The following is a 15,483-nucleotide window of genomic DNA, read 5'->3' on the forward strand; positions in this document are numbered from 1 at the left end:
ACACACACACACACACACACACACACACACACACACACACACACACACACACACACACACACACACACACACACACACACACAAGACATATACACACACACACAAAACACACACACACACTGAGACACCTGGGTTGTCTGCAGGGAGGATTAACCGATCCCAAACCAGGGGGTGGTGATGTGGAAATGTATTCTGTGTTGCTATGGGTGATTGATATTCTTGGGCTGTATGCATCCCAAATGGCACCTTATTCCCTATATAGTGCACCACTTTTGACCAGAGCCCTATGGGCCTATTTCTTACACGGTGCACTACTTTTGACAAAAGTTTGGCCGGGGTAGGCCGTCATTGTAAATAAGAATTTGTTTCTTAACTGACTTGCCTAGTTAAATAAATAAATAAATAATGAAAGCAATTTGTGATCCTAGGGGATCTTTATTGAGACATAATACTCTGAATGTAACAATACAGTAGAAAGGGTCCTGGATTACATTTAACATTTTAGTCATTTAGCAGATGCTCTTATCCAGAGCGACTTACAGGAGCAATTAGGGTTAAGTACTGGCCCAACGCTCATAACCGCTAGATTACCTGGGTTCCTGGGTTCCTATTGAGACCCAAACCCATTCATTTCTGTCTAAATACCTATGTACTGTATTTCCATTGTCTCGCGTCAGATATTTTCAGGAATCAAATTTCATGGAAAGAGTAATGTCATAGCTACTGAACGAAACTATTCAATTGACCATTTGATTTGGCAATCAGTTCTACTCTGTTTTGCTAATAGCCAGGATGTAGTGGCCATAGCCAGGATGTAGTAATAAGGATGTAGTGGCCATAGCTAGGATGTAGTAATAAGGATGTAGTTAACCCCTATGATAAGACCAGCCAACCATGAGTACGCTGTCTGTCCATCCATCCTTCAGTCAGACAGACAGACAGACAGTCAGTGTCAGTGTGTAGTTGGAACCTTCTCAGTCGGGGTCCTGTCCTGGGGTAAGCTAGACCATCTGGGGTAAGCTAGACCATCTGGACTGAAGAGCAATGTTGACCCTGTCAGTCTTCCATATGTCAGTGTTCCATATGTCTGGCTGTTTCTGTACTGCCTGGGAATGCCTGGGAATGTTAAAGCAGCAATTTGCAGTTCAAACAATATCAAATGGGTCACCGATTTGTTTAAATAGCTGAGGGATGCGGCTAGAGAGATAACCACTCTCAAATTCATAGACAGGGCTATGGATGCAAGGACTGACCATCCATGTGATCAAAATGATAGTTTTAACCATGTTTTGAAGCTGTAAAAAGCTGACGGATGGGGCTGGAGAAATGTAACCATTCTCAAATTCATAGACTATGGATGAAAGGTCTGACCATCCATGAAATCAAAATTATTGTTTTAACCATATGTTGAAGCAATACAGTCTTTGTTTAGAATTACATTGTTTACAATCAATCAAAGGACCAAAACAAGCTTATTTTGTGGGTTCTGATGGGGCTAGATAGTTGAACTAAGCTCATGAGACATAAGTTATATTCTTCAAGAATCGATGAGTATATCATTAATTTATAAGCCCACTAATGGATGTAGAAACTGTAGATTGCCCACTAAAAGGCCCACCTCAGACAGATATAAAGACATGGAATGCCCTGTACTAAGCGGATGGGGAACAATCAGCAAGTTGATGCAATTACTATGTACTATTATACCTACGGTTGCAAAGGGAGAGTATATTACTGGAAACTTTCTTACCAGAATTTTGGTATCTTTCAAGGATTTCATGTAATCTATCACAAGACATCTAGTGGCTCTTCAGATTTTTACAGGTGTCTGTAATGATCTCTGACTGTGTGGCCATGTGAAATATATGAAATTATGATTATAAAATAAAAATGTAATGACAAAGCTGTAAAACATTATCCTAAATATAAACCAACAATTTAGTGAATACCATTGGTGTTTAATATGAGGGTTTCAGCATGAAATATCCTTGATATATTTTTACACACACGTATTTATTTATTTGTGAAAAACATCAATATTTTTTTTACATTTTAGTCATTTAGCAGACACTCTTATCCAGAGCGACTTACAGTAATGAATGCATACATTTCATACATTTCATTTCATGCATTTTTTTGTACGGGCCCCCCATGGGAATCGAACCCACAACCCTGGCGTTGCACACACCATGCTCTACCAACTGAGCCACAGGGAAGAGTTGGAAGAGTTGCAGTTGCAGTTAATTGAAAATAATGCCATTGTTCGTTAGATTCTTTTGTCATTAATTTGTCAATTATTTCTACAAGAAACTCATGGACAATATGGGCACAGATACAGTGCCGGGAAAAAGTATTTGCCCTCTTTCTGATTTTCTCTATGTTTGCATATTTTTGATACTGAATGTTATTTGAACTTCAATCAAAACCTGATATTAGATAAAGGGAACCTGAATTTACAAATAACAAAAAATTGTGGAATGCAGTGTTTGGTTTTTGACAGACAAAATGGGACCCATCTCGTCCAAAAGGTTGACTGAAGTTTGCAGAAAAAGTACCTGGAAGCACCTGGATGATCATCAAGAATCTTGGAACAATGTTGTATGGACAGATGAGTCAAAAGTATATATTTTTGGACGACATGGGTCCCATTATGCCTGGCGAAAACCAAACACTTTATTCCACAGTAAGAACCTTATACCGACGGTCAAGCATGGTGGTGGTAGTGTGATGGTTTGGGGATGCCTTGCTTCCTCAGGACCTGGACGACTTGCCTTAATAGAAGGAACCAATTCTACTCTGTATCAGAGAATTCTACAGGAGAATGTCAGGCCATCTGTCTGTGAGCTGAAGCTGAAGCGCAGCTGGGTCATGAAGCAAGACAATCATCCGAAACACACAGTCAATGAAGTTTTGGAATGGCCTAGTCAAAGTCCAGGCCTTATCTCAATTGGGATGATGTAGCAAGACTTGAAATGAACAGTTCATATTTGAAAACCCACAAATGTCACTGAGTTAAAGCAGTTCTGCATGGAAGAGTGGGCCAAAATTCCTCTACAGCGACATGAGAAACTGATCAACAACTATAGGAAGTGTTTGGTTGGAGTCATTGCAACTGAAGGTGGCACAACCCGTTATTGAGTGTAAGGGGCAATTGCTTTTTCACACAGGGGCATTGGGTGTTGCAAATCTTTGTTTATTAAATAAATCAGAGTATGTAATTGTTGTGTTATTCGTTGACACAGGTTCCCTTTATCTAATGTTAGGTTTTGGTTGAAGATCTGATAACATTCTGTATTGAAAATATTTAAAAGTAGGGCCTCCTGAGTGGCGCAGCAGTCTAAGGCACTGCATCGCAGTGCTAGAGGCATCACTACAGACCCTGATTTGATCCAGCAACTGGGAGACCCTTGAGGCGCGGCACAATTGTCCAGGTTAGGGGAGAGTTTGGCCAGCCGGGATGTCCCTGTCCCATCACACTCTAGCAGCTCCTTGTGGTGGGTCGGGCGCATGCACGCTGACTTCGGTCGCCAGTTGTACAACGTTTCCTCCGACACATTGGTGCGGCTGGCTTCCGGGTTAAGTGAGCAGTGCGGCTTGGTAGGGTTGTGTTACGGAGGACGCATGGCTCTCGACCTTCACCTCTCCTGAGTCTGTACGGGAGTTGCAGCGATGGGACAAGACTATAACTACCAATTCGGTATATTATTATTCAAAAGTAGAGAAAATTAGAAAGGGGCAAATACTTTTTCACAGCACTGTATATAAAATTAATACTATATATGAATAATTTTTTTTTTTTTAAGTTATTCAAGTAAAAATGAATCGTTTAATAAGTGCTCACAAAACTCAGAAAAACAAAAATATACAAAATAATAAAAGTGGGTACAAAACCCGTTGCACACCAGAACATAACTTGCACATATCATACAATCAAACAATCACCGACAAGGACATGAGGGGAAACAGAGGATTAAATACACAACATGTAATTGATGGGATTGGAACCAGGTGTGAAGGAAGACAAGACAAAACCAATGGAAAATGAAAAATGGATCAACGATGGCTAGAAGGTCGGTGACGTCGACCGCCGAACACCGCCCGAACAAAGCGAGGGACCGACTTCGGCGGAAGTTGTGACATTGGGAAACTACCGGTTGCTTTGCTACCCTAATTTTACCTACCAACCAATATGTATGAGTGTGTTGTTTTTTTCCTTCAGTCAGGTCATAATTATCCTGGCATCAAATCATAAACACACCCCCTAGGAAGCCAACATCATATTTCTAATTACAAGACACGTCTTACATACATGCATGATTATCTGAGTTATTATGATTCACAAAATGTGTACACTTATTGTATTGCATGACTTCATTTAAACTCACACAGCTGAAGTTATAATTATTTTGAGTTCCAGTTGGAACTTAATAGGAGGGTTAGCTAGATGGTTAGGGCTAATAGGAGGGTTAGATAGATGGTTAGGGTTATTTAATAGGAGGGTTAGCTAGATGGTTAGGGTTATTTAATAGGAGGGTTAGCTAGATGGTTAGGGCCATTAAATAAAAGGGTTAGCTACATTACATAGTCAGGGGTAATGGGAGGGTTAGCTATATGGTTAGGGCCATTTAATAGGAGGGTTAGCTAGATGGTTAGGGGTAATGGGAGGGTTAGCTAGATGGTTAGGGGTAATGGGAGGGTTAGCTAGATGGTTAGGGCTAATAGGAGGGTTAGCTAGATGGTTAGGGCTAATAGGAGGGTTAGATAGATGGTTAGGGTTATTTAATAGGAGGGTTAGCTAGATGGTTAGGGTTATTTAATAGGAGGGTTAGCTAGATGGTTAGGGCCATTAAATAAAAGGGTTAGCTACATTACATAGTCAGGGGTAATGGGAGGGTTAGCTATATGGTTAGGGCCATTTAATAGGAGGGTTAGCTAGATGGTTAGGGGTAATGGGAGGGTTAGCTAGATGGTTAGGGGTAATGGGAGGGTTAGCTAGATGGTTAGGGGTAATGGGAGGGTTAGCTAGATGGTTAGGGGTATTGGAAGGGTTAGCTAGATGGTTAGGGGTAATGGGAGGGTTAGCTAGATGGTTAGGGTCATTTAATAGGAGGGTTAGCTAGATGGTTAGGGGTAATGGGAGGGTTAGCTAGATGGTTAGGGGTAATGGGAGGGTTAGCTAGGTGGTTAGGGGTAATGGGAGGGTTAGCTAGATAGTTAGGGGTAATGAGAGGGTTAGCTAGATGGTTAGGGGTAATGGGAGGGTTAGCTAGATGGTTCGGGGTAATGGGAAGGTTAGCTAGATGGTTAGAGGTAATAGGAGGGTTAGCTAGATGGTTAGGGGTAATGGGAGGGTTAGCTAGATGGTTAGGGGTAATGGGAGGGTTAGCTAGATGGTTAGGGGTAATGGGAGGGTTAGCTAGATGGTTAGGGGTAATGGGAGGGTTAGCTAGATGGTTAGGGGTAATAGGAGGGTTAGCTAGATGGTTAGGGGTAATGGGAGGGTTAGCTAGGTGGTTAGGGGTAATGGGAGGGTTAGCTAGATGGTTAGGGGTAATGGGAGGGTTAGCTAGATGGTTAGGGGTAATGGGAGGGTTAGCTAGATGGTTAGGGGTAATGGGAGGGTTAGCTAGATGGTTAGGGGTAATGGGAGGGTTAGCTAGATGGTTCGGGGTAATGGGAAGGTTAGCTAGATGGTTAGAGGTAATAGGAGGGTTAGCTAGATGGTTCGGGGTAATGGGAAGGTTAGCTAGGTGGTTAGGGGTAATGGGAGGGTTAGCTAGGTGGTTAGGGGTAATGGGAGGGTTAGATAGATAGGAGTAATAGGAGGGTTAGCTAGATGGTTAGGGGTAATGGGAGGGTTAGCTAGACGGTTCGGGGTAATGGGAGGGTTAGCTAGATGGTTAGGGGTAATGGGAGGGTTAGCTAGATGGTTAGGGGTAATGAGAGGGTTAGCTAGATGGTTAGGGCCATTTAATAGGAGGGTTAGCTAGATGGTTCGGGGTAATGGGAAGGTTAGCTAGATAGGAGTAATAGGAGGGTTAGCTAGATGGTTAGGGGTAATGGGAGGGTTAGCTAGATGGTTAGGGGTAATGGGAGGGTTAGCTAGATGGTTAGGGGTAATAGGAGGGTTAGCTAGATGGTTAGGGGTAATGGGAGGGTTAGCTAGATGGTTAGGGGTAATGGGAGGGTTAGCTAGATGGTTAGGGGTAATAGGAGGGTTAGCTAGATGGTTAGGGGTAATGGGAGGGTTAGCTAGATGGTTAGGGGTAATGGGAGGGTTAGCTAGATGGTTAGGGGTAATGGGAGGGTTAGCTAGATGGTTAGGGGTAATGGGAGGGTTAGCTAGATGGTTAGGGGTAATGGGAGGGTTAGCTAGATGGTTAGGGGTAATGGGAGGGTTAGCTAGATGGTTAGGGGTAATGGGAGGGTTAGCTAGATGGTTAGGGGTAATAGGAGGGTTAGCTAGATGGTTAGGGGTAATGGGAGGGTTAGCTAGATGGTTAGGGGTAATGGGAGGGTTAGCTAGATGGTTAGGGGTAATGGGAGGGTTAGCTAGATGGTTAGGGCTAATGGGAGGGTTAGCTAGGTGGTTAGGGGTAATGGGAGGGTTAGCTAGATGGTTAGGGGTAATGGGAAGGTTAGCTAGATGGTTAGGGGTAATGGGAAGGTTAGCTAGAGGGTTAGAGGTAATAGGAGGGTTAGGGCTATTTTTAGGTTCAGCCTCCCTTTCTCACTTTCACACTATCCTTCTGGTAGTAAAACATTAAATGGACACAGTTTGCTGTCCATTTAATGTTTTACTACCAGAAGGATAGTAAAACAAGGAAAATTCTCCTCCATGGGGTCATTTCCCACGTCCTCATAAGGACAAAGGCTATTTTAAGTTTAGGGGTTAGGTTTAGGGTTAGGATAAGGTTTAGGGTTAGATAGGATTTGAAGGAAAATAGGATTTTGAATGGAAATACATTTTAGGTCCCCACAATTATATAAGAACAAAGGTGTGTGTGTGTGTGTGTGTGTGTGTGTGTGTGTGTGTGTGTGTGTGTGTGTGTGTGTGTGTGTGTGTGTGTGTGTGTGTGTGTGTGTGTGTGTGTGTGTGTGTGTACGTGTGTACGTGCGTGCATGTCTATGTGTACATGTGTATGGGCGGGGTGACTGACTTCCTGCAGAGCATGTGTGAGAGAGACACAGACAGACAGTCAGCGTGTGTGCAGGGCCTGCTCCAGGCATAAGTGGTCACTTAGGGCCCCGTCCTTTAGGGGGCCACCATAAAGCATTCATATAGGCTTCATAAGCACTACATAAATGGGTCACAAATCATCTATAACTGTATTTCATGCTCTAATAAATGTGAATAAATACATTGATGGTTATGTCACACACTTATGCCACATTATGAATCTTTATAGCGCATGACATACGGTTATATATGATTTGTGAAGCATCTATGTAGTGCTTATGAAGTTTGTATGAAGATGCACTCCAAATAAAGCAGGACCAGCAGTTTTTCTCTTGTTATGTGAGGAACTGAGAGTCTCTCAATTAGCCATGTCAGCTAGCAATGTTTAGATTGTTAGTTAATCTAGCCAGCTATCCAAACTTGCCCATTTTGTTAGTCTTTCTCACTCGGATATCATATTAACATGGCATAAGTCATGGAAAAATGTGTACATGGAAAAATGTGTAGAATTGCAGGAAATTAGCTTTCAAACTGCTAAAATGTCTTTCCACCACATGATAAAATGGATAGAATTGCAGGAAATTAGCTGTAAAATTGAAGAAAATAGATTCCCTCTGCATCAAGTGAAAATAATTTGAATTGAATGATTGCTACATTTTCTTAACGCCCCATGGCAAAGATTGTAGAATTGCGTGAAATTAACTGCGTGAAATTAAAATGATTTGCGGCAAGGTGGGGGGGCCCTCAACCAAATCTTGCATAAGGCCCCCAAAAGGTTAGAGCCAGCCCTGCGTGTGTGTGTCAGTGAACTCTCCTCTCCTAGCGTTCCACACACAGCTGGATATTGTCCCTGTGTCTCCAGTAAGGAGGATCTGCTACAGCATCAACATCCGAACCAGAAGAGATTAAATAAATAAACCCTGATAGATATAGGGCTAGACAGTGTGTGTGTGCGTGCGTGTGTCTGATTAAATAAATAAACCCTAGTCAGCCCTACTAGTGTGTAACGGGCGTCGTAAGGATTGGACCAATTTGCAGCGGGAACGTGTATACTCATCTTCTTTATTAACTCAAAAGAAGGAAAAACAAACCACGTATACAAAACAACGAACGACACTAAACAGTCCTGTCAGGTGCACAGACACAAAACAGGAAACAACTACCCACAAATCCCATTACAAAAACATCCCTATACATAGGACCTTCAATCAGAAGCAACAAGGAGGAGCTGCTTCCAATTGAAGGTCAACCCCATTAACTAAACATAGAAATAGAAAGACTAGAACTAACATAGAAATACACTTACATAGAACATAGACCAAAAAACCCCGGAACACATAAAACAAACACCCCTCTTACATAAGCACATAGCTCAACAAACCCCGAACCACATAAAACAAACACCCCCTGCCATGTCCTGACCAAACTACAATAACAAATAACCCCTTTACTGGTCAGGACGTGACATAGTGTTTGACTCATCTTCAATCCAAACACTTCAGACTCTTCTGACTCTTTCCCAACAGGGGCGTATTCACTCATCAATCCTCAGAAAGTGTTGCTGAAGTGCATGGTTAGGGCTAAGCAGACTATTTTTGTTTGACTGATCTTCTGACTCTTTCCTATCATATCACGGTGTTGACTGCATATGGGCCTTTTCACTCATCCATCCTTAGAAAGTTTAGCTGATGTCCTGGTCTCTCGTTGATATCAGACCTGGCTCCAATCATATTTAGTATATTTGAAATACTTGTGCTTCATTGAGCTTGCCTGGCACAATGAAACCAATGGAATAGTCCCTGTCATTTTTTGCACCTGTGCAGATCTTTTGTGTGATGAAATACAGATTATTTTTTGGGTGAATGTTAACCTGTGGTCACAGACTAGCACAGTACAGTGTTGACTAATGTCTCGGAGTGCCATCAATTTCCACAGCTCTCATAATCCATTATGAATGAGTACCATGAGTACTATGAACCCCAAATGGAAGGTTTATCAGGATGCGTCCCAAATGGCACCGTATTCTCTTTATAGCGCACAACTTTTGACCAGAGCGCTATGGGTCCTGGTCAAAAGTAGTACACTTAATAGGTAGTGGAGTGTTGTTGAGGACACAGACTCTCTCACAGGACAGAATCTCACTATGAACTCTAAATGGAAGGTTTCCCAGGTTGCATTGGAGCCTGTAGATTGGCTGCCGTAGTGGTGAGGTAATGTTGCTCTGGCCTGGGTCACTGGCTGATTGGCCGACAGGGGATAGCTGAGATCATGGTCCCTCCTCTTTGAGAGAGAGATGCAGCTGAGGACAAGGGGATACGTGTGTGGGGGAGAGTTGTGTGTGATCTGTGTGCACATGCATACGTGTGTGTGTGTGTGTGTGTGTGTGTGTGTGTGTGTGTGTGTGTGTGTGTGTGTGTGTGTGTGTGTGTGTGTGTGTGTGTGTGTGTGTGTGTGTGTGTGTGTGTGTGTGTGTGTGTGTGTGTGTGTGTGTGTGTGTGTGTGTGTGCGTGATTGTCTACGTCCGTGAATGCGTGTGTCTGTGTCCATGAGTGTGTGGGTCAGGCTGCTTGGCTTAATATCTTTTTTACACACAATACCCCATAATGCCAGTGAAAACATATTTTTTTCACACCCGTTACTCAATACATGTTAGAATCACCTTTGGTAGCTATTACAGCTTTGCACACCTGGATTGTACAATATTTTTTGCACATTATTATTTTCAAAATTCTTCAAGCTCTGTCAAGTTGATTGTTGATAATTGCTAGACAGCCATTTTCAAGTCTTGACATAGATTTTCAAGCTGATTTAAGTCAAAATTGTAACTAGGCCACCCAAGAACATTCCATGTCATTTTGCCTGTGCTTAGCTCTATTCCGTTTCTTTTTATCCCCAAAAACTCCCTAGTCCTTGCCAATGACAAACATACCCATGACATGATGCAGCCACCACCATGCTTGGTACTCAGTGATGTGTTGTGTTGGATTTGCCCCAAACATAACGCTTTATATTCAGGACATAAAGTTCATTTCTTTGCCACATTATTTGCAGTTTTACTTTAGTGCCTTGTTGCAAACAGAATGCATGTTTGCAACAAGGCTTCCTACTTTTGTAGTATTGTGGAGTAACTACAATGCTGTTTATCCATCCTCAGTTTTCTCCTATCACAGCCATTAAACTCTATAAGTGTTTTAAAGTCACCATTGGCGTCATGGTGAAATCCCTGAGTTTCTTTCCTCTCTGGCAACTGTGTTAGTAAGGACACCTGTACCTTTGTAGTGACTGGCTGTATTGATACACCATCCAAAGTGTAATTAATAAATTCACCATACTAAAAGGGGTATTCAATGTCTGCTTTCTTCATTTTTACTCATCTACCAATAGGTGCCCTTTTTTGCGAGGCATTGGAAAACCTCCCAGGTCATTGTGTTTGAATCTGTATTTGAAATTCACTGCTCCACTGAGGGACCTTGCAGATAATTGTATGTGTGGGGTCCAGAGATGAGGTAGTAATTAAAAAATCATGTTCATTTTTGCATACAGAGTCCATGCAACTTATGTAGAACTATGTAGAACCTAAAAGGGTTATTCGGCTGTCCGCAAGGAGAACCCTTTAAATAACAATTTTTGGTTCCAGGTAGAAATAACCCTTTTGAGTTCCATGTAGAACCCTTTCCACAGAGGGTTCTACATGGAACCCAAATAAGTTCTACCGGGATCAAAAAAGGCTTATACCTGGAACCAAAAAAGGTTATTCTATGCAGAAAGCCGAATAACCCTTTTTTCTGAGCATGTAGGTTATAGGGTGCTATTTGGGAATCAGTATGGACAGTCTGAGAATTGCTATGAGATATTATAAACCTGGGGATTTAACTGCTGCAAAGTTCTTAGTTTAGCTTTGTTGTAGAGATCAGTGGTGTTATGCAATATTGCATGGCTTTCCCCAATTAGAAGTTTGGATCATGCTGAGTTAAATGTAACAGTATGATAGAGGGAATAGCCTACTAGCCTGGTCCCAGATATTTCTCTACTGTCTTTTGTGCTCCTATGGTTGTTGTCATGAGAAAACTGCCAACTGCTACAGTCGTTTTCATGCCAGTTGATATTTAAAGGACTTAGCAAGACAGCACAAACAGATCTGGGACCAGACTATAGGATCATGTAGAGAGGCACCCTAAAGAGTTTAGCGTGATAGGTATGGATTACTTGCCTGGCTACCCAAACTCCTTGCTGCGGCCAAACACTACGCCTCACCCACAACGTTAGTTTCTACTCCTCAACGAGTCTCGATCTGAGTACCTCCCTGACGATTTCTAGAACGCAAACACATTCTAACCATTCTGATTTGTCCCAGAAACCGATGGATTGGGCCAGAGCCAGAACACGTGGTTAAAGCGGCATTTAGAACATTTCGTAGTTGGCTTTGCTACTCTGTTTAGTTACAGATGATCCAATCGCTAAAGACTTTGTTTTGTACAGAACCCCTCATTTTGACGTCCCCAAAAACGACTTCAACGGTGCCAGTCTCAGACTGAAGTATGTAGCGAACATACTGTAGAGCAGCGGAAGATCTCAGTTTAAGTCGTCAGGAAAAGGGAATACAGTCAGTCTCCGTTTATAATCACCCTCATGTGATCAGTAAAAGGGTAGCGTGATGATGTCATCCTTATTCTCTGTCTCTCTCCTTCCCAGCTGCTGACCGGGACTCTGGACGGGAGGCTGAGTCTGTTCCGCCCTGGCAACGCCGCCATCAGCGTCGCCCTGTCATGACAACAGGGGCTGGTTCCCATTACGACAGGCAAGCGCATTCAAACATTTGAAAGAAAGCAAATGCTATATGAACCCAGGTCTGGACCTGACGATGACGCTTGTGTTATTTACACCATACTGTAATGGGGACCAACGGGCCTCGTTAGCTAGAGAGCTTCCTTTTATCCGATTGGCTGTGATCTCACAGTGAGGCTTTAGAGAGGGATGGATGCCAGGGCCTGGAGAATACAGCAGCATTACTGAGACCCAGGGGCCACAGTGACATCACCATCTGACTGCACCACTCAGCAGCCTGCGAGTCTGACACGCAGACGTTACTACATACTAACACACCCATCCACATGCACAGATGTATTTACATTAGAATGGACACACACACACACACACACACACACACACACACACACACACACACACACACACACACACACACACACACACACACACACACACACACACACACACACACACACACACACACACACACACACACACAGACCTAGACAGAAAGAAAAGACTGGTATGTTCAGTACAGTACCATATATCATCTATATCCTAACAGTACAGTAGGTGAAATTTGAATATTCAAGATTAAACTGATTTGAATGCATACAGAATGCTTAACTGTTTTTGTGCTTCTTACTGTCCTTCTCCGTTCCACACTAGCAGTAGCTGTACAATGATTTCTTCCATAGTTCTGGAAATTAGGCCTACTGCTCAGATAACATATTTCTCCCTGTTGCTGATGGTTTGAACATACACTTAGTGTATAAAACGTTAGGAACGTCTTTCCATGACATAGACTGACCAGGTGAATCCAGGTGAAGGATATGATCCCTTATCGATGTCACTTGCAACTCAATATAAGGAAGGTGTTCATAATGTTTGGTATACTCAGTGTATGGGGAATGTACTGTCCTCTACTGTCTGGATGTAACAATATGTATGGTGGAGACAGTCAGGGTACTGTAGACCAGAGGACATCCGCTAGTGTTTTTGGCCATTAAGAGGGAACCAATATGGCATCTCAGTTTTTTTATAGACTTTTTAAGGATTAGGCAAAAGATCAATAGTCAGGTCTCGGTTCCTGTCAAGCCAAGTTAGTTTCAGTAACTTGTAGGGAAAGGAGAAGTCGTGGTGGAACTCAACATCGATGTGAGGATAACAGTTGAAGAGGAAGGAAACATCTGGGAAGGGGGCCAGAGGGGCCCACCTCAACGACGCACTTGCTGTAGCGTTATCTCCCACACACACACACATACCCACACACAAAGGTTCTGGACTCAAGCTGGGCCATGACAATCACAACGAAGAGGAACAGACCTAGTTTCTGCCCAGCAACAAAAACTGACTGATTGTTTATCTTAACATACAAGGGGAGGAACTCTGCCTTGTCGAGGGGTGTAAATATATGCTGTGTGACTTGTATGTTATGTTATGCATTCAGTCTGGGTGGAATAAATCTAGTCTAAGCTTCCTTTGGTGTCTGACTGGATTTGTACCAGAACTTAGAACCTAACAGAACAGATAGAAAAGTCTAGAAAGTGCTAACCCTGCCCACCTGGCGCTCTAGGCATTCTAACACAAATGCATAAAGTATTTGAAAGATTTCGAATTGTATTTCAACCCAAGTCTGTTCTCAATGCAATGCATACTGACTGTTCCTAATCAAGACCTGAACTATCTATGGCACTCAACCCCTTTACTTGGCATGAGTCAGAGTTTACTCTTGAAAGTCTTTGTTTTCAGTTTTATGGTGAGACAATAACGTACCAGTGCCCATCTTTTGAGGTTTTCAGACTTTATAGCCATCTGTAGTTCATAGTGAAGATGCCATAATGGGATGACGAGTGATCATATTCATGCTTTTACTTGATGCCCCATGCAAAGACACTCCGGGATAACACAGTGCTTTATTCATCTGAAGTATCTTTATAAGGATGTTTTTGTAAAAACAGTTTATAAGTTCTGTAAGGTTCACAAGCATCCTAAACATGTTATACGCACTCTATCTTGGCTACATCTATTTATTTATTTTTTATAAATACAACATTTACTGGGAATTTCCGGGGGAACGGTAAATGGGATGGTTTGGATATTGTTATTGTAAATAGATTACGGTATGCCGTTGGAAATATATTTAAACAATTCAGTAAGTAGTGTCTTAATCATGTTGCTATCACTTTCAAGCATGGAACATGGCCAGTAAACAACATTATACTGGATGTACAGTTGAAGTCAGAAGTCTACATACACCTTAGCCAAATACATTTAAACTCAGTTTTTCACAATTTCTGACATTTAATCCTAGCAAAAAATTGCCTGTCTAAGGTCAGTTAGGATCACCGCTTTATTTTAAGAATGTGAAATGTCAGAATAATAGTACAGAGAATGATTTATTTCAGCTTGTATTTCTTTCATCACATTCCCAGTGGGTCAGAAGTTTACATACACTCAATTAATATTTGGTAGCATTGCGTTTAAATTGTTTAACTTGGGTCAAACGTTTCAGGTAGCCTTCCACAAGCTTCCCACAATAAGTTTGGTGAATTTTGGCCCATTCCTCCTGACATAGCTGGTGTAACTGAGTCAGGTTTGGAGGCCCCCGTGCCCGCACACGCTTTTTCATCTCTAGGAGACAGAACGCGTCTCCTTCCTGAGCGGTATGATGGCTGCGTGGTCCCATGGTGTTTATACTTGCGTACTATTGTTTGTTACAGATAAACGTGGTAACTTCAGGCGTTTGCAAATTTCTCCCAAGGATGAACCAGACTTGTGGAGGTCTACAATGTTTTTTCTGAGGTCTTGGCTGATTTCTTTAGATTTTCCCATGATGTCAAGCAAAGAGGCATTGATTTTGAAGGTAGGCCTTGAAATACATCCACAGGTACACCTCCAATTGACTCAAATGATGTCAATTAGCCTTTCAGAAGCTTCTAAAGCCATTACATCATTTTCTGGAATTTTCCAAGCTGTTTAAAGGCACAGTCAACTTAGTGTATGTAAACTTCTGACCCACTAGAGTTGTGATACAGTGAATTGTAAGTGAAATAATCTGTCTGTAAACATTTGTTGGAAAAATTACTTGTGTCATGCACAAAGTAGATGTCCTAACCGACTTGCCAAAACTATAGTTTGTTAACAAGAAATTTGTGGAGTGGTTGAAAAATTAGTTTTATTGACTCCAACCTAAGTGTATGTAAACTTCCCACTTCAACTGTAGCACAGGTAGCCTTTGGCACCTTAATTGGGTAGTTTGATACTATTCCATTCTGGTTTCCATGTGTTTGAGCCCTTTCCATTCACTCCATTCCCGTCATTATTATGAGCCGTCCTCCCCTCAGCAGCCTCCTGTGGTATGTAGCTAATGTTCTGTTTTATTGTACCTTTTTTGGGAAGAAAATGTTTGTGGTAAATGTAAATTGCAGCTGTTTCTGCTTTGATCTAGAATGCAGTAGCACGTTATTTTATAATAGCCCTATAAAATTAACAGGGATTACATGACACATCACTTTTGGTTCTTACAGTTTATT

At 42.1% G+C, this 15,483-nt stretch overlaps 1 protein-coding gene across 1 annotated transcript in view; it reads left to right on the forward strand.

Annotated features, from left to right (window-relative positions):
- wdr27 (WD repeat domain 27) overlaps positions 1 to 13,421 on the forward strand; it is a 168,998-nt gene extending 155,577 nt beyond the window's left edge. Inside the window, exon 25 of the mRNA XM_014180055.3 lies at positions 11,873 to 13,421. Coding sequence (XP_014035530.3) covers positions 11,873 to 11,950 — 78 coding nt within the window. The 3' untranslated portion in view covers positions 11,951 to 13,421. The remainder of the gene's footprint in view (positions 1 to 11,872) is intronic.
- The last annotated feature ends 2,062 nt before the right edge of the window (positions 13,422 to 15,483 follow it).

The sequence above is a fragment of the Salmo salar genome, chromosome 28 (genome assembly GCF_965601325.2).
Source record: "Salmo salar chromosome 28, fSalSal1, whole genome shotgun sequence".
NCBI classification, from domain to species: domain Eukaryota; kingdom Metazoa; phylum Chordata; class Actinopteri; order Salmoniformes; family Salmonidae; genus Salmo; species Salmo salar.